This window comes from Diorhabda sublineata, chromosome 3 (assembly GCF_026230105.1).
Source record: "Diorhabda sublineata isolate icDioSubl1.1 chromosome 3, icDioSubl1.1, whole genome shotgun sequence".
Lineage (NCBI taxonomy): Eukaryota > Metazoa > Arthropoda > Insecta > Coleoptera > Chrysomelidae > Diorhabda > Diorhabda sublineata.
Window position 1 is genome coordinate 3,419,361 of NC_079476.1, and position 19,750 is coordinate 3,439,110.

Consider the following 19,750-nt stretch of genomic DNA (forward strand, 5'->3'; position numbering starts at 1 on the left):
AAGCGGTTGATGCGTTCAAATCACCTCAATCGAAATGGAAAAAATGCTCCGACAATTGATTCAAACGCATGCAAAAAGTGTATTGATCTTGATGGAGAATATTTTGAAAAACATTAAAGCCACATCTAATTATAAATATTTGTTCTTATTTGTCTATTTCAAAATTTAAGCAATCGTCGTATAACAATGTGAAACAGATACAGGTTACGACGCCTGTCGCCTGTCGCTTGTTGCCTGTCGCCTGTCGCCTGTCGCCTGTCGCTTGTCGCCTGTCATACACCTGGAAGTTTAAGGGCGGTCTTAGAGAGCGAGAGAGAGAGAGATTCGTTTGTTTGGAGTGGGTCCTGATATAGGAATTGCTCCTCTGCAGGGCCTGGATTGTGGTGGTTGCGTAGGATCGTCTTTGTTAACTTTTCTGAAGGAAGAAAGGCAAAGATTTAGGATTTTTGACTGGAATAAGTCGAAAAAAGAGTGGCATATAAAAACGGTTGATCTATCTTGAATTTAAAAGTGGTCGGGGGGGGGGGGGTACAGCTGCGGCTGCTTTATTCTCTATCGTCGACCATTTGGCTGAGGAGGAGGTTCACCAGGTTGCAGGGAAGTCGCGGAAAATCCGCAACATTGACGATCGACGAAGAGTGTGTGTGGGATGTACTTCAGTGGAAGGTAGTTGCTTTTTGGGTTGAAGCGAAGTGGATGCGGTTACCCACGACGCTAGTAACGGTACAGTTGTATCCGTAAAAAGGGGAAATGAGGCGTTGTAGCGTTTCGGCTACTAGCATTCATTATTGTGGTTACCAGGACTTTGATTAGGATTTTGGTATCGGTAGAAAAGTCATTGGGGTATTTCCTTGATGACTGAGTCAGTTCCCTGGGAGACATTAGGGATTTCTAGCCTTTTCGGACAACGTGAGTGGCGGCCTGAGACTAGTAAGTATTAGTTATATTCAACTGAAACGGATCAAATTTGTAGCGTCGTCGATCAGTAGGAATATCAATGGCCTAAAACTGCGATACCCCGTATCTGATTTTTTGGCTATTCTTAGATTATCCGTGATTCAAGCAAATTGAGTTGCCTACTTTCATGGTATGCTATAAGCCGAACACATGGGGCGGGAAAATCGCAAAATATTAAAAAATACCCCGTATCTTTCTCCTTTAAAAATCTCTAGAAGCTTGTGTGTATCTCTTGTACAACAATTTTTGAGGTGTGAGCGGTTTAGTCAAAGGTAAGAAGGGTTCGGGTTCCATGAAGGGCTTGTCTGCCCCTGCTTGACCAAGCTTATCAGCTATCTTATTTTTCTTGCCTAGCTCGTTTGGATTTTGATGATATTGGAGCTTTAATAGCTCCTTTAATATCGAACAAGATGATGATCTCCTTTTTGCGATAGTTTCTCTCTAGATTGAACAGAACATATTTTTCAATTGGATAAATTTCAGCTTGAAAAATGTTTGGTATGCTGCCCAGTCTTTCAGAGTAATTAGTTCTGGGTCCGTAAAGTACTATTCCAGTTACGTCTGCTGTTTTTGATTCATCCGTATACCATTTAACGGGATTTCTGTTCATTTCTTAATGGTGTTTATCCCACTTGCTTTTAAAGTTTATTATTGAGGTGAAATTTTACTCAAAGTTAAACTTTTTCGATGCATTTTAAGTGATGTTTTCTATGCCACGCTTTCCAGTCTTATGTGGAGAGGTGGTAGATTTAGAATCACTTCTAGTGCAGCTGTTAGGCAAGATTTCATGGCCCCGGCTGCACAGTTGTTAAACATTATCATACTTGTAGGAAGTCCTTCTGAAAGTTTAATAGTGTGTGTGAAAATAAATAAAACTACAATATAAAATTTTCAGTAACATTTTATTATTTCTATAAATATTAAATCCTATGAAATGTTTTTTTATTTCCTAAAAATATACTATACAAATTTTAAAAATATGAGATCAATCTCCAAAACAATTCAGTCATGAGAAAGCACTCAGCAACAAAATTCCATTGTGGTAATCGAAAAATGTTTTTATATTTATTAAACTAATATCACTTGTGAAGGAATAAACTTTGAAGATATCTTCTAATGTACGCTTGATATGTCAAAGGCACATACCGGGATTTTGGGAACACCATTCCGGCCAAAGAGCTTCAGCACGAATGCCCCTTTTCACTAACCTGTAACAATGAATTGTGTTAATTATTTCACACCAGTTTATTTACAAATGTGTTTTGCATTGTGTGCACCTCGCGGTTTCATCTCAGGCAGAAACATTTTGGACGTTATTGGACAAAGAATCTAATAAAAAAGAAGTAATAACTAGCATTCATAAAGAGTTTAAGTTTACAAAGTATTAAAATTGCAATAGCGGAATGGAAAAGATAAATATCCAGCTAGTTAATGAACTCATTTGTATACCAAAACACAAAAGAAGGTGCCTACATGATCTGGATGTATAGCAGACGGGTGTAGGGCTGAAAGGATACTGTATACAAAGTATACAAGTTCTGCGTGTTTTCATTAATAATATATATATCGTAGGAGTCCCTGAAATGTTAAGGATGTAGGAACGTATTTGATGGTTGTTATTTATTATGAAATACAGAAAAAAATGTCTATGAGTGTATTGTTCATATTGATTATCCTCGTAAACTTAATTAAACTCCAGCTCCCTAATAAACCGTTCAGATGCCATAGCTTTGAACAAGAAGAACCAGAAAATTCCTTTTTCTAACATGATAATAAAGGTAAAGAGGAAAATTTGTAATAAACGTATATTTTACACCTACCTATCTCTGTGAGTATTTAATCTCGTGTATACATCTTCTGGAATGGAAAATGTGGAAATATCGATTTGAGGATCGCTCCACATTCTTTCTCCGAATGCAGCTGCTCTAGGCCATAGTCTCGCATCTAAAGATCCTTCGTCGAACTGTTCGCTCCAAAGACAAGCTTCTCCTCCAAGAATTAGTTGCTTATTGAGATGCAATTGCTGCCAGGGTCTGTGATTATAAACAGTTTGCCACGGACGGTATGGGTCACAAGCGGCATCACCAGTTTCTCTCCAACTTGAAAATAATTATATGTTAATGTGATCTTCATAAATATACACCCCACAAAAATTATCGCATCACTCATTATTTTTCGAATATTTTAAATGTGTTTTTCGTGTGTGCCTGTTTTTCGAATTTTATTATTATTACGAATTAAAACACCACGTCTTTTGCAACATTTATTTTATATCAGTTTAATCTACAGAGGACAAAAAGTTTGATTTACCAAAACATAGAAAATATCAAAAAAATTGTACAAAACATCTATACAAAAAAATGAACGGTGTTTAAACTAAAACCAGCCAATGAATTTCTAATAGCGTGTGTTGCCGCTCCTCGATCTAATTACAGCTTCCATTCGTCTTGGAAGGCATCTAAACAGGTTCTGGACGTATCCTTGCAGCATGTTTTCCCAGACGTTAAAAAGAACATTTTGAAGATCATCTAGTGTTCTTATTGGTGCCGGATGCTGCTGAATATGCCATCTTAGATGGTCCCAGACATGCTCTATTGGGTTAAGGTCCGAGCTACGTGCAGGATGGGTATCTCGACCTCTTTTAAGTACTGCCGAATTTCTCTAGCAGCGTGTGGACGAGAATTACCGTGCATTAGCACAGAGTTATCACCGATATGAGGCATATAGGGCACTACATGGGGTTCTAGGATATTGGTTATGTACCTGTCAGCATTTAGTCTACCATCATTCAGCGTGCGACCGTCGAGAGAAATTCCTTCCAAAACCATGATAGAGCCATCACCAAAGCTTTCAGTTTGACAAATACTAACCTGATTGTGCCGTTCACCACGTCGCCATATACTGGTACAGCCCTATTTGATGAATACAGACAAAATCTTGATTCATCCGTGAATAAAATATTGGACCAATCTTGCGTGTTCTCGAGCAAATTCCATTCTTGCTATTCGATGATTTCTGGTAAGACATGAGCCTCTAGCTGGCACTCTGGCTCGTATACCTGGTTCTTTCAGCCTATTTAGAACTTTTTAAAGGCTTATTCGGACATTACGAGCAGCCAGCAGATCTGTTTGCCGCCTTCGAGCGGTGGTATGTCTAATTCTTAAAGCCGTTAACCTCAAATAACGATTATCTACTACCAAAGTTACCCTTCCGCGGTCTTGTCCGTGTCTTCTGGTTAGCAGCCCTGTTTCTTGGTAGCGAATAACAACTCTGGATATGGTGCTTTATTGAACTCCAATTACGGCGACGTATCTTTGACTGCGGTCATTTGTATGAGCGCGATGATTCTAGCGGCTTCTTCATTCGTCACATGTCTTGTTAAACGTTGAGGCACATTCATTATTAACAAAATAAATTCAAATTTTCACCATACAATAACACAATTTGCTTAGAAACTTATCGATCTCAATGCATTCTCCAAGACAGAAATGATTTACTCGAGCATTTTTGCTTCCAAAATAATTTGTAAGAAATTGTGATATTTTTTTACCCATGATAAGAAACCAGAAATATCTATTAAGTTGATACATATACAGATTTTACCAAAAAACTAAAATTAAGTATTAAAAATATCCTAAAATACCAGCGATGCGATAATTTTTGTGGGGTGTTTATTTTGGTACAGAAGAGTATCAACAAAATTTTGATCCTCAAAATTAGTGGCGTGTTGTAACTATAACGAAGTGAGTTTATAACTTTTCTATATAGCAGTAACAGCTCTAATTGCACTTCTGAAATTGCCATGAAAATATAGAAAAGAATATGAAATGAGAAACTATTTGTTTAAGATAAAATCGCCGCCATTTCACAACTGGAAAACTGTTTGATACATGGCGCCGGGTATGTTACCCATCTCTTGCTGGATACTCTTCATTAATTGGAGTATTATTCTTGGTTTATTCATGTAGACTCGTCTTTTAACAAGAGCCCCACAAAAAGAAATCAGCTAGAGAAAGGTCTGGGTTGCGGAGAGGCCAAGCAATATCTCTTCTGTAGAAGATCAATTTGTTTGAAAACATTTCTTTAATTAGAAGAAGCTCTTGTGAGTGGTTTCACTCCAAAATTGTGTAACTTCATAGTACGGTCAATTTAGACATAAAAATAGTGGTTAAACAAAAAAAAAAATCCCGGAAAGCCAAATATTGGTGGAGACCTGGGATTTACCATTAAAAAAATGAAGTTTTGAAAATCCCCATTGATCCTATGTGTACTACAAAATTTTTCGGGGTCAACGGTCAAAAATATCATCGGATTCTGAGATTATCTATATATATATATATATATATATATATATATATATATATATATATATATATATATATATATATATTATATTTTTTGTGTTCAAAGACTTGACAATAAAAAATAAAATTTTGATGTTTTTGTGAATGCTTGCAAAAAAATAGTTTCAACAAGGATTTAGATACATTAGCCTTAAGTCACAAGTCTTAAATAGGATAAGCAGTTTTTAAAATTAAATACATTTACACTATATTTCTAAACGATCCGATATTCCACAAAATGAGCTGTCGACATATTCCGACCCGCATGGCTACCGCGCATCCAAATCTCAGGTCTCAAACTACACTGGTCGATGTATAATTAGTAAATCATTGTTTTTGCACGCGTTGCTTTCCCGTGAAGTTAACCGTTGTAAATAAATTTTGTAAAAGTAACGAACCGCGAGAAAGCAAAAGTGCAAAAATTTATAGTCCACCGTGTATTGACAGAAAATGGGTAATCGTAACTACCATGGATTTATATTGACGGAAATATTTATATTAGGATATCAATGTACTTTTGGCAAGTTTTTCACTTATTAATTATTATTATACCCTGTATTTAATATCACAAATTGTAATTACCGTCCAAAACCGCAATCCAAGTACCAAGCATCTACGTGTGAAATGATTACTTTATAACCATCAGCAATCAAATCTGGGGTATCACTCCATTGACTTCCTCCCCAACTTTGTACAACAATTTGCGATTTATCCAAATATTTAGTGAGATAAGGTCTTTTAGTAAGTTTGCTGGACCATAGTATAACGTGAGGTATTTTCTTTCCACCATTCGCCGCTGTCAATTTGTTCAAAGCTTTCACTGTAAATTCCCCCCATAGATCATGGAGATCTGTATAATTATAAGCAGTACTCGATTTTTGCATATGCTGCGACCAGCATTCTAAATTGACTTCATCACCTCCAAGGTGGAAAATCTCAGTCTCACCACTGAGAACCAGTAGATCTTTATACAGTTTTCCTAAAATTTCGTATACGTGTGGGTTCTCGGGATTAAGTTGACCACAAGGTGGTTCACCGCAGTATAAACTCCATGGACGTTCGTTTATACAGACTGCGAGCTCACCTAGTCCTGAAACATAATATTGAAGAAAACTTATTTAATGAATTCTCAGAACATTAGGCAACAAGATTTATGAAAAATTTTTGAAAAATCTCTGGTATTTATTACTCCAGTATTATTATCAGTAATAAAATGTTTCCTTAGACCATTTCAGTTAAAGATTTCACCATTTCACTTGAAGACCAATAATAGTCTACAAACATTGCTGGTTCCCATTTTCTTTGGTAGCGTTTTTCAATTGTGGCGATATCTTGATGGAAGCGTTTTCCATGCTGCGTTAGCGTCCATATTTTCCGAAAAATCTTCGTGAAGGAATGTGAAAAGTGTATTTTTAAGGACATATTAAATCCCAATTTATAATATGCAGTGAGCATTTCTTTGATTAGTTCAAAATATTGAGCAGATTTGTAGATACCCAAAAAGTTTTCAGCAACTTTGACAGACCACTACCAAGCTTCCCTTTTTTTTTCACGTAAGATAGTAATGAATACTGAGATCTTAGAATTTGAATTGACATCGAGTCCAACAAATACACCTTATTTCTTCTTTGTCCATGGCTTTTACAGTTTTTTTAATTACACTAGTTTCATAATGACGCATGTTTCTGTTAAATTAACTCCGTAAGCTAAAGATAATGATTAAAAAAATATTTTCGTTATGGAGATGTACAGACTTGACTTTGAGGAATCAATGAAGAGTCTCTATTCCTCTGATCTATGTTTAACATCAATCCCTCAATGTCTTTACAGTACACTGAGTCATTATCCTTAGAAAACAAATCAACTCAAGAACTGTGACGTTACTGTACATCGTAACTTCCGTCTTAAGCAGGCTTCACAGGTTTTTCTTTGAGCAAATCCAAATCTCTAATGAGATCATTAAGCTCCAATTGGTTAATCAAATGAGGTGTTTGAGGTCTGACTGTAAATTCTGTTTCAATTTCTTCGTTTTCGGAATTGCTTTCTTTAACACCATAAATTGGAGAAGACACAGGAACTTATTGTGAATGAGGGATTGTGTGAAGACACCTCCGCGTATTGTATCGTATGCTTCGATTGCCTCAAAAAGCCTTTGATATTGGTGAAGCAAAAATAATAGTCGCTTAAGCGACTGGTAGATTCGCGCCAAAATCCTGGTGCACCAAAAGGCATTGCTGAATCTTGTCCATTAAACCAACCGGTCAAATTTCTATGACATGAGATACAGCATATATGTTAGTTAGTTAAAGGTACAATAGCCTTTGTTTGGTGACAAATATACATGCTTCTTGGTGTGATAAAGAATTTTGAATTGATTCTTTTTAATAAATAATAGCAAATTTTGCGTCTCTTTAATAAAGAAAGGTCCGATGATTCTTAGATGTATGAAACGATCCCACAAACATTCACTTTTTTGAAATATCTTCTTCCTTCAATTACTTAATGAGGATTGCCATCGCAATTATTAATTCATGAAAGCTTCGAATCTCTAAAATTGACTATTAAAGAACTGAAAACGTCTTTCACCGTCACCCACTTTTTTTAAAGTGTAACAAATTTGGGATATGTTTAACTGTTTAAAACAATATCGATCTCTGGACGCTTCCAAGGATTTCCTCCAATGTTAACATTGTGTTTAAAAAAAATGTTACAAATTAATCTTTAATCAAGCATAAAATATGAATTTGTCTTTTCGGAAACACAGTATTCTTTCTAGTTTCGAATAAATAACATAATTCATTTTTGAAAATTGGATTTTAGTCTTACTCACCTTCAGTGGGTCCCCAATCCCATCCATTACCAACGTGTCCAGGAGTATCAACTTCCAAAACGATTCTTATACCTTTAACATTAGCGTATTCTACTAAAGCTTTCACTTCTTCAGGACTATACGTCATATCTGGTCCGTAAGACCCAGTTTTCGATAGCAAAGGTACACTAGGTACGACCAAAGGGAAGCTTTGACTGTCAGAGATATGCCAATGGAACACGTTTAGTTTACTAGCAGCCATACCATCCAAAACTCTTCTAAGACTATCTATAGACATAAAATTTCGGGACGTATCAACCATAAGGCCTCTGTAAGGAAAGGCAGGTTTATCTTGCACCGTAGCGCCTTTTATAACTTTAAGCATTCCTCCATTTGTATATGGATCCCACCATATCAATTGGGATAATGTTTCCAATGCGCATCTCGCTCCGAAAAATGTTTTCGATGTAATGTTGGCCTTAATAGTATTTTCCTGCGGTTTTAAGATCAGAGTATAACTTTCGTCGGTGCGCAATGTCAGTTTAGTAACATCCGGATGGGTTATTTTAACTTTTATAATAAATTGTTTCAAATCCGATTGATCTTTAACGTAATCAGATCTTTCTACTAAACTTATGATATTGTTGTTAAAAGAGGCGAAAGCTTCTTGAAGTAAATAAAAAGCCGGTTTGACGGTTTCGCTTTCGAAAATAAATTGATTATGATTGAATGTTAGTGCTCTGCTACCTAAAGTAACAGGGCCGGTAGGCTGAGGCCAGAGCTGTGTTGAACTGCATAGCATGCTGCATGTTGCTAAAGAAACGGGCTTTTGAGAGTCTTTCATGTATCGTCTTTCGCATCGTTGATTGATACAGTCCCATGTCCATTGCGAAGGATTAGATTTCCTGAAATAATACGAATGTCAGTCAGTCAGTAGTCGTTCAAACATTGTTCCATGTTCTAATATAAACGAATTTTGCCATAAATACAGAGTCAAGTATTATAAAATACGTCGGAGTATGCTTTCACTTCAAATGTATTTAAATATTTTTGGAAAGGATATAATATAGTAAAATAGAATTGATAAAGGATATATTGACTAATTTGAAATACATACTGCAGTCGGTCCTGTTTAATTGTTTCAAAAGAGAGTTTTTCGAATGTTGACATTCTCAGATAGTCAATTTACATGTTTTTATATACAGCTGTGTGTTTATATTGTTTACTTTCTAGAACCGAATTATCAAGAAATTCTTTTTGTATAAATAGTCGCTCGTGTAAAGGAGCCTTTGAATTTGATTAAATTATATGAGTTGGTGAATAGTCAAGAATCAACAAGTAGTTAAGTGTTTAGTGCCTAGTTTATTGTTTATAATGTTATTCCTTCTATAAGCTCAAAATATGGACGCCCGTTCGGATAAGGGGCGGGATATGGAGAATATATATAGCAAAAAAGTACACCGTGTATATTTTTAGCAAATACTAGGTATGTATTTGAGCTATCTCTTACTGCCGCTTGTCATACGTCTTATTGATTAAATAATTTTTCTATCTGTGAACTTTTCTTCAACAACCCCTGCTGCCCTTGAAAATAAAGTACTTAACCTCAATTTAGTTTTGTAAAGTACTCACGTGAGGTGTTTTATTAGTGGTTTCTGTATAATAAATTGAATCTTGTGAGTAGATAATTCATTTTAAACTATCGAGGCTGAAAAACATTCAGTTAACAAACATATTTTTGAAAAAAAAGTTGAAAGAAATATATCCCTGATGACAATAGGGCAGTATACAAATATATTGAATGAAATAAGAAAATATCATGAAAAAAAGGCCAATGAAAACCTAAGTAGTCAAGGTTATCGACGCCTAAATAGATTCGAAAAAATTTTATTGCGAAATATGAGGTCAATGACGTGGTTCAATGAGGTATTATTAGTAGGTTAGTGAGGATGGAATTTTAGAGAGAGCTTACGGATATATCGGTCACAAAAGATTAAGTTAAACAGCTAAAAAGTACTGAGATGTATCCAGAAGCATCCATGAGGAATATTTGATGCGAACTAAACTAGAAATCAAAGCAGAAAGGGTTAGTACTGCGATCAATAACTTCGACAGGATTTAACAAAAGAAAGCAAATTAATTTAATCGCTATTCAAAGCGAACCGGATGGTCTCTATAATTTTATACTGAATTATCAAGACCATTTCCTAAAATGTGTATTTCTTAGAGTTTTCAAAACTTATTAAACCTAGGATTGTTTATAATATTATGGATATTATTAGTACTACTGGTCTCCATGTGCAGACATGTCTGAAGCAAAAATAATACATGGTAAACCACAACATCTACAAAGCCGAGAATCCATTGATAGAGTAAACCAAGATTTGCGAGACATTTCAATTGCTTGTTTGCAAGAATCTGTCATTTAAATGGATTTAAATTTGCGCTGTTGGAGAAGGACTAATCGCTTTACAGAGACATCCAGCATACTGTAGACAAGGTTATATTTGGCATTTGATTTGATAATGTTTGAATGAATCAAATATTGAGGAGTGAAGGAGCTAGGAGATGAGAAATACTTATAGACTTCAGACGACTCTACGCAACATATATATGAGCTAAGAAATAATGCAGCAAAAGATCATTTACTGATGTAATTGAATAAAATAACAATTTTATTCGATTATTATCATAATAATAAGGAAAATTATTTTATGTAGAAAATGAAACTCGTCTAAAATTAATAAATAAACATTTTTATCGGTCTAAAAAGGACAAACGCAGAAAATGAATTTCAAATTGGTTAATAATATATTTTGATTTATAATTGCTTTCAATATTTTTGTTTTAACAGATTTGATTCCCAAATAAATGCTCATAGATAATTAGATATACCAAATTCGGTTATATCGTCGATATACCAAATTCGAGACAGAATAAAGAGCAATGAAATTAGAAGAATGTGTGACGTTCCGGATATAGTGAGATGGGCCAGAACTAGAAGAAGAGCATGGATAGATCATGTCAATAGAATGGACGACGATCGACTGGCGAAAATCGCAAAGGATGAGAGACCACCAAAGCGCTGGTGTCTTAAAGTCTTAAAATAAGAAGAAGAAGAAAAAGAAGAAATTCGGTTTGCGGACTTTGTTGCAAAATAATCCAATTCTTCTGAAGGTTTTCTTCGATGCAACTATCATAAACAATGTGGTGGTAAATGTGTAAAGAATAAGACGGAATGTGATAGTAAATTGTTGGAAAAAATAATAGAATAAATTGAGGTTAGGTTGTTTATTTAGGATTTGATTGACAACGTAGTGATCTAGAAATCCGCATTCCGTACCATGATCAGATTACGTTGGGCAGATATCTACATATATGTATCATTGTTTTGGAATCTGGTGAGTCTAGTAAGGACAAAAATCGCAAAATGTCTTCGACCACGAGTCAGATTCGTCATCTGTCTCTAACATGTGCATTGTATATGTTTCTTCATCTATTTTGAGGTTATGGTGTATTTTTTGTTTTCTCATCTCAGCTTTAACGGTAATTTAAATGTTATGAGTTATGCTGCAATGACAATTCAATTTCGTCCATCTATTACAGATAATTGGGGAGCACAACAAAGATAAAGACTTCTTTGTCTAATTACTATAACAAAAAGTAGTGCTTTGATAAGTCTTACCTTCGATTGTTAATCCGGTATATTGACTAAGACTGTTACATTGAGCAACGTCAGTACTGATTGTACATATGTCAATTGTCAAATCTTTATGTCTTACGAGATAATTTTTGTCAATAAGATTGTAGATAGGATTTTAAAATAACTAATAAAATAAATATTTTTGATTTCATTGTTTAGAAGTAACCTAAAATATTTAAATGACGAAACTATCTCAATATAGTCCATGTTGCTGTTTGAAGACCACCACAACTTAAAATCTTGATAGAATTCGTATTTTCTATTAACACAATTACGTGATACCAGATTTCATCTGGTACGGCTGATGAAAAAATAAAAAAGACGCGTTCTTTTGCCCTTGTTGACAATATTGATGGAATCAATCTCAGTTATAGGTTAGATGGAACGTTACGGACTTCTATAGGCTGAAAACGTATCATTTTTTTACTTTATAAACCCAAATTCTGAGCAGTCTACATAAAACTATTTGGACGTGCGCCAACTTGTGATTTTAATATCCGCCGTAAAATTTTAACGTCTCTACAATGTGCTCACTCGTGATCGTGGTTGTCATGAATATTAGACAACTCGTGAAGGAAGATTATGCAGCTCGGGATTTTAATTATTAAATGTGAAACAAAAATAAAATATTTATTCACAATGTATTTAAGTGAAAAATACTTTACGTTCTAACCTAATCTGCCACAAACACCCACAACATCTGTTTGAAGAATGAAGAATGGAGCAACGAATTTATTATTTTAATTTGACAAAGTGTGGTTGGTATATCGAGGGTAGATTTTCAACCGATTGAATAATTTTACAAATTACTGCTTCCGCAAATTTTCAAAAATTCCTCTATTGTATATTGTTTAGTACTTACCTAAGTTAAAATGCAATTTAAGAGATCCAGAAAATCTAGGCTTTCATTTTTGGATTCTTACAAAGTTTACAAAGAGGATTAGGTACTACATTCCATGTAATACTTTTGATGAGTTCGTCACGAATTGTATTATGTACTCGGACTACCTTTTCGTTTACCTGAAATAACCCCGTGTCGAGTTGGCGCGTCCAAATTTTATTTCCAAACTCAATCCATCCATAGATTACTATAGTAGGAATGGCTTGGGACACATTTATCCTATGATGCACAGAATGGAAGGAAATATCCAAACCTGATTTAGATGTTTACAACCTTTTTTTTCGAAGGAACATTTCATCGGTGTTGATTATAAGGATCATACATACGTTTCAAAATTATAAAACGAAAAGAATAAAAACGAAGAAAAAAAAACTGTGAACTGAATTTTTAATTGTAAATGTAAATATTGGTAATTTCTATGAGAATAAAATGAGGAATCCTGTAGCCTGCGCTGTGAAGACACTTGAACAAGACAAGTTGAAGGGTCGGAAAGAAACGAGAATAAAATCTGATTTGCACCATCGAAGGGGCGTAGTATGAAATTTTTATCTATAATAACTCAGCATTTCTTTGAATAAGCTCTATGTACTTGTGAGTGCGCTATTAAAAAATATCTAAAACAAGTTTGTAGTTGCTTTAAAAGTGATAGATTTTGGAATGGAAACTAAACAAAAATGATACATTAATATAGAAGTAACTGTTCGAAGGATGTGGAGTAGCCAATATTATATCACATCTTGAGAATGTTGGAATATGAACAAATTAAAACAAAAACCGAAAGTCTCGGAATTTTTGACAAAACTGCACAGTCTTGTTAATAGATTTATAGTAATATAGATCAAATGTTCATGGAAACATATCATGCTCCAACAGACACAATACACATATTCATGAATTGGCCGAGATTAATAGATGGATGTGACAGTATGCAAATAGATTCATACATTCAAACTCTATTTAAGAAAAGATACTATACGAGGGCTGCTACTTAAGTTTTAAGACGATCAAATGAAAACAATTATTTAAAATTGGATTTGTGTGAGGAATGTCGTGGTGGAGCTAGTGCACTATCTAGAATTGACCTTTCTACGTTGCTCTAATAGAACAGTGACGATATGTCTTTTGAAGCACTTTGCACCAATGGATACGAGCCTAATCTAATCTAACCTAACCAATGGATACCAGCTTTTCTGACCGAATGATAAATTATGGGGTATCCAACGAGAACAAATATTTTGCAATATTAACTGTATGGGAGGAAATTTTCTGACACAAGAGTCGATTCCCGACGACCTTCATGAAATTCATCCTATAGCTAAGTGTGACCATGATTGAATTTAGAAAACCAGGATAACTGAAACAGAAAAGAAACCAGACACAACTCGACCTCCTGGACGACCACCTATAAGGTGGTATGAAAGCTGGTCCCAGCTACTCCTGGCAAACCCTTGATGAAAATACAGGACCTAGTCCTAACGTAAGAAGAAGAAGAAGGAAAACTCGGTGGCTAGAGATGATGTTATATCACCAGAAGTCGACAGAGTTGATCGACATACTGCTGTAGGTTTAATATATCGAACATCATAGAAAATCCGTTTTTTAACCAAGACGAATGTTTTAAGAATCTGTAAACAACTCAAATAGCACTCGTATGACAACACGTTCTAAGTATGTTCACTATTAAAAATGTCAAACTTCATGATGGGAATGTCAGATTTGACTTATTCCCATTAGTGTTGCCTTATCTCAAAATTTACGTAGCAACCCTCGTATAGGATGGATTTATCGATCATAGTGATTACTAGGTACAATAAAATTCGGTATATTCTTTGTTTCGAAGTTAATATTATACATATTTTAGTCATAATAGAGCGTCATATTGTAAAGTTATTAATATATGCAGAGGTCATAGTTGTATCGAAATTAAGAAACTATAGTTATTTCTGGTTGAAAAAAAAAATCGAAAACTGACATAAAGTAGTCTTATTAATCAGTATTTAAAGTAATTGAAGAAAAAATCTATTCTACTATTTCGGATGCGATTACTACCGTGCCAGTAGATAAACCAGTGTAGCCCTGGCCTTTTTTTATTATGACATGAAAATAATCGACGTAAAATAAAGCAACGGATTGTTGTGAAATTTCACACGAAACTAAAAAATCTTCAACTGAAACTCATAATTCATAGAAACAAGTGTATGGCAATGAACGTATATCGCGAGACGTGTTTTTGAATGGCTTAAGTGTCTTCAGGATTATCGAGAAGATGTTGAAGATGATGCACGTATGGGGCGGCCTTGCACGTCAAAAACGCATGAAGATTTTGGAAAAGTCGATACTCTCGTTAGATCTGACCGTCTGTGAATGTTGAATCTATAGGAATTGAATATGTGCAGCCAATGAAAATTTCAACGTGCGAAAAGTTTGGTTAAACTGGAGTCTAAAATCTTCAAAATTTAACAACAACTTTGGTTGCGTTTGTTAATGACTCAAATAAAAAGTACAGTGTAAAAATGGAAAGTAATAAATATAACACAGATAAAGAAAACAGAAAAATGGGAAGAATAATTTTTTGTCAATTCCACCAAAATTCTCAAAAGATATAGAGAATTTGTAGAACGAACAAAAAAGGGCAACAGAATGTGAGAAGCGTGGAAATTACGAAAAATAACGTGAGAAAATAAGAAAGGTTAACAAAAATATTGGAAAAGAAAATTAGAAATTCAAAGATAATCATCAAAGAGCAATGCATTAATTAGAAGTGCTAGATAGAGATACAACATTGAACAACAAACTAGTCCACAATATAGAAATGGAAACGAATAACGAATAATGGAAAAACAATTTAATCGACTATAAAAAACCATTTGGCTTGTTTGGTTTATCTTTAAATATTTTGAATATTGTTTTGATTACGTATTGTGGCACAGTAGTCACTATTTTAAATCCTACATCCAGTTCTTTAAAAAATTAATTTGTTATCGACCTTCCACTACATTCAATAAATTCAATAAAACCTCGGAATTTATTCTAAATCGTCCTCTACCTATCAACACTCAAGTTTAAATCAATGTGAGTTCTAGTAAATTTGTGGTGATATTATTCTTTATATCTGCTGGTAAGTTTTCAAATATCTTCTCAGCTTTTTTATTATAGTTCTCAGAAATCATCCACTCACGAATTTATTGCATTGATTACATATTGTAGCCCAGTAGTCACTACTTTAATTCCTACATTCCAGTTTTTAGAAAAATTAATTTGTTATCGACCTTCCACTACATTCAATAAATTCAATAAAACCTCGGAATTTATTCTTAATCGTCCTCTACCTATCAACACTCAAGTTTAAATCAAAGCGAGTTCTAGTAAATTTGTGGTGATATTATTCTTTATATCTGCTGGTAAGTTTTCAAATATCTTCTCAGCTTTTTTATTATAGTTCTCAGAAATCATCTACTCACGAATTTATTGCATTGATTACGTATTGTAGCCCAGTAGTCACTACTTTAATTCCTACATTCCAGTTTTTAGAAAAATTAATTTGTTATCGACCTTCCACTACATTCAATAAATTCAATAAAACCTCGGAATTTATTCTAAATCGTCCTCTACCTATCAACACTCAAGTTTAAATCAATGTGAGTTCTAGTAAATTTGTGGTGATATTATTCTTTATATCTGCTGGTAAGTTTTCAAATATCTTCTCAGCTTTTTTATCATAGTTCTCAGAAATCATCTACTCACGAATTTATTGCATTGATTACGTATTGTAGCCCAGTAGTCACTACTTTAATTCCTACATTCCAGTTTTTAGAAAAATTAATTTGTTATCGACCTTCCACTACATTCAATAAATTCAATAAAACCTCGGAATTTATTCTTAATCGTCCTCTACCTATCAACACACAAGTTTAAATCAAAGCGAGTTCTAGTAAATTTGCGGTGATATTATTCTTTATATCTGCTGGTAAGTTTTCAAATATCTTCTCAGCTTTTTTATTATAGTTCTCAGAAATCATCTACTCACGAATTTATTGCATTGATTACGTATTGTAGCCCAGTAGTCACTACTTTAATTCCTACATTCCAGTTTTTAGAAAAATTAATTTGTTATCGACCTTCCACTTCATTCAATAAATTCAATAAAACCTCGGAATTTATTCTTAATCGTCCTCTACCTATCAACACTCAAGTTTAAATCAATGTGAGTTCTAGTAAATTTGTGGTGATATTATTCTTTATATCTGCTGGTAAGTTTTCAAATATCTTCTCAGCTTTTTTATTATAGTTCTCAGAAATCATCCACTCACGAATTTATTGCATTGATTACATATTGTAGCCCAGTAGTCACTACTTTAATTCCTACATTCCAGTTTTTAGAAAAATTAATTTGTTATCGACCTTCCACTACATTCAATAAATTCAATAAAACCTCGGAATTTATTCTTAATCGTCCTCTACCTATCAACACACAAGTTTAAATCAAAGCGAGTTCTAGTAAATTTGTGGTGATATTATTCTTTATATCTGCTGGTAAGTTTTCAAATATCTTCTTAGCTTTTTTATTATAGTTCTCAGAAATCATCTACTCACGAATTTATTGCATTGATTACGTATTGTAGCCCAGTAGTCACTACTTTAATTCCTACATTCCAGTTTTTAGAAAAATTAATTTGTTATCGACTTTCCACTACATTCAATAAATTCAATAAAACCTCGGAATTTATTCTTAATCGTCCTCTACCTATCAACACTCAAGTTTAAATCAAAGCGAGTTCTAGTAAATTTGCGGTGATATTATTCTTTATATCTGCTGGTAAGTTTTCAAATATCTTCTCAGCTTTTTTATTATAGTTCTCAGAAATCATCCACTCACGAATTTATTGCATTGATTACGTATTGTAGCACAGTAGTCACTACTTTAATTCCTACATTCCAGTTTTTAGAAAAATTAATTTGTTATCGACTTTCCACTACATTCAATAAATTCAATAAAACCTCGGAATTTATTCTTAATCGTCCTCTACCTATCAACACTCAAGTTTAAATCAAAGTGAGTTCTAGTAAATTTGTGGTGATATTATTCTTTATATCTGCTGATAAGTTTTCAAATATCTTCTCAGCTTTTTTATTATAGTTCTCAGAAATCATCTACTCACGAATTTATTGCATTGATTACGTATTGTAGCACAGTAGTCACTACTTTAATTCCTACATTCCAGTTTTTAGAAAAATTAATTTGTTATCGACTTTCCACTACATTCAATAAATTCAATAAAACCTCGGAATTTATTCTTAATCGTCCTCTACCTATCAACACACAAGTTTAAATCAAAGCGAGTTCTAGTAAATTTGCGGTGATATTATTCTTTATATCTGCTGGTAAGTTTTCAAATATCTTCTCAGCTTTTTTATTATAGTTCTCAGAAATCATCCACTCACGAATTTATTGCATTGATTACGTATTGTAGCACAGTAGTCACTACTTTAATTCCTACATTCCAGTTTTTAGAAAAATTAATTTGTTATCGACTTTCCACTACATTCAATAAATTCAATAAAACCTCGGAATTTATTCTTAATCGTCCTCTACCTATCAACACTCAAGTTTAAATCAAAGTGAGTTCTAGTAAATTTGTGGTGATATTATTCTTTATATCTGCTGATAAGTTTTCAAATATCTTCTCAGCTTTTTTATTATAGTTCTCAGAAATCATCTACTCACGAATTTTTTGCATCAAGTACTGAAACATCTTTTATATTACCAAAAATATTGATGAAGCAGAGGGAGAAGGAAGTATACCAAATAAGAGACAAATGAGATTAGAAGGGAAAAACAGATTGGCAAAAAGAAAGGCAAACGAAAATATTACAAAAGGAAATTAGAAATTCAAAGAAAATCGTCAGAGAGCAATGAATTAATTGGAAGTGCTAGATAGAGATACAACATTAAACAACATACTAGTCAACAACATAGAAATGGAAACGAATAACGTAAAAACAATTTAAATGACTGTAATATATCATTCGGCTTGTTTGGTTTTTCTTCAAATATTTTGAATATTCCTTTGATTACGTATTGTGGCACAGTAGACACTATTTCAATTCCTACTTTCCAGTTTTTTGAAAAATTAATTTGTTATCGACCTACCACTACATTCAAAAAATTCACTAAAAGCTCGGAATGTATTCTAAATCGTCCTCTACCTATCAACACCCAAGTTTAAGTCAATGTGAGTTCTAGTAAAGTTGTGGTGATATTCTTTATATCTGCTGGTAAGTTTTCAAATTTCTTTCTATTATAGAGTTCTGAAATCATCTACTCACGAATTTTTTGCATCAAGTTTTGAAACACCTTTTATATTACCAAAGCTCTAGACAACGCAGAGGGAGGAGGAAGTACACCAAATAAGAGACAAATGAGATTAGAAGGGGAAAATCTCAAGTTTGAATTTACCTACGAGTATTATTAATAAAAAGAATCACTGGACTATTTTTCTTGAAATTTACTCATATTACGATCTCAACATACAATACTTTCCATGCCCTTAAAACCTCAAATTGGTCGTTATTTCCATGTTAATAATTTACGACCAATGATCAGATTACACGATCTCTTACTTCGGATGTCGTTGTAAAGTAATACGAAAAGAATAAAAAATGATGGTTGGCCCCACGCGGAGATTTTCCAAAACAAGCCTAGAATGATGGTTGAAAACATTTTATAAGGGGGTATAGTGAGCCGTATTCTTAATTAAATAATTCACAATGGCTATTTAGGTCTGAAGTTATTTTCTAATAAAAAATTTACGAGGAAAAGTACTTATATAAAGAATTATTTGCGTGCGTAATATACAGATACTGTCAATATGGGAACTTGTATAATGTATGGAAATAATTTGAAAATAATGATGATGCAGAAACAGTGGCTGCGTATAATCTACAGATCCTAGAAGGGTATTTATGAAAAACTTTTAATACACAAATAGAAACTGTGGAGGTCTTCCATCACGTGACTAGTACATCGGTTTGGTATT

The 19,750-nt window shown here is 33.7% G+C and overlaps 2 protein-coding genes across 5 annotated transcripts in view; one reads left to right on the forward strand and one right to left on the reverse strand.

The window, feature by feature from the left end:
- The window catches only part of LOC130442169 (uncharacterized), a 99,807-nt gene that overhangs the window by 9,353 nt on the left and 70,704 nt on the right, over positions 1–19,750 (forward strand). The window lies entirely within an intron of this gene.
- The window catches only part of LOC130442164 (probable beta-hexosaminidase fdl), a 156,553-nt gene continuing 138,643 nt past the window's right edge, over positions 1,841–19,750 (reverse strand). For 2 of the 4 annotated variants that reach the window (XM_056776251.1, XM_056776250.1), the window contains exons 3-6: positions 8,131–9,014; positions 5,883–6,390; positions 2,778–3,056; positions 1,841–2,165 (exon numbers count right to left, since the gene is read on the reverse strand). In XM_056776251.1, the coding sequence (XP_056632229.1) occupies positions 2,090–2,165; positions 2,778–3,056; positions 5,883–6,390; positions 8,131–9,014 (1,747 nt within the window). In that variant the 3' untranslated portion in view covers positions 1,841–2,089. The remainder of the gene's footprint in view (positions 2,166–2,777; positions 3,057–5,882; positions 6,391–8,130; positions 9,015–19,750) is intronic. The other 2 variants (XM_056776252.1, XM_056776253.1) reach the window with 1 other exon arrangement.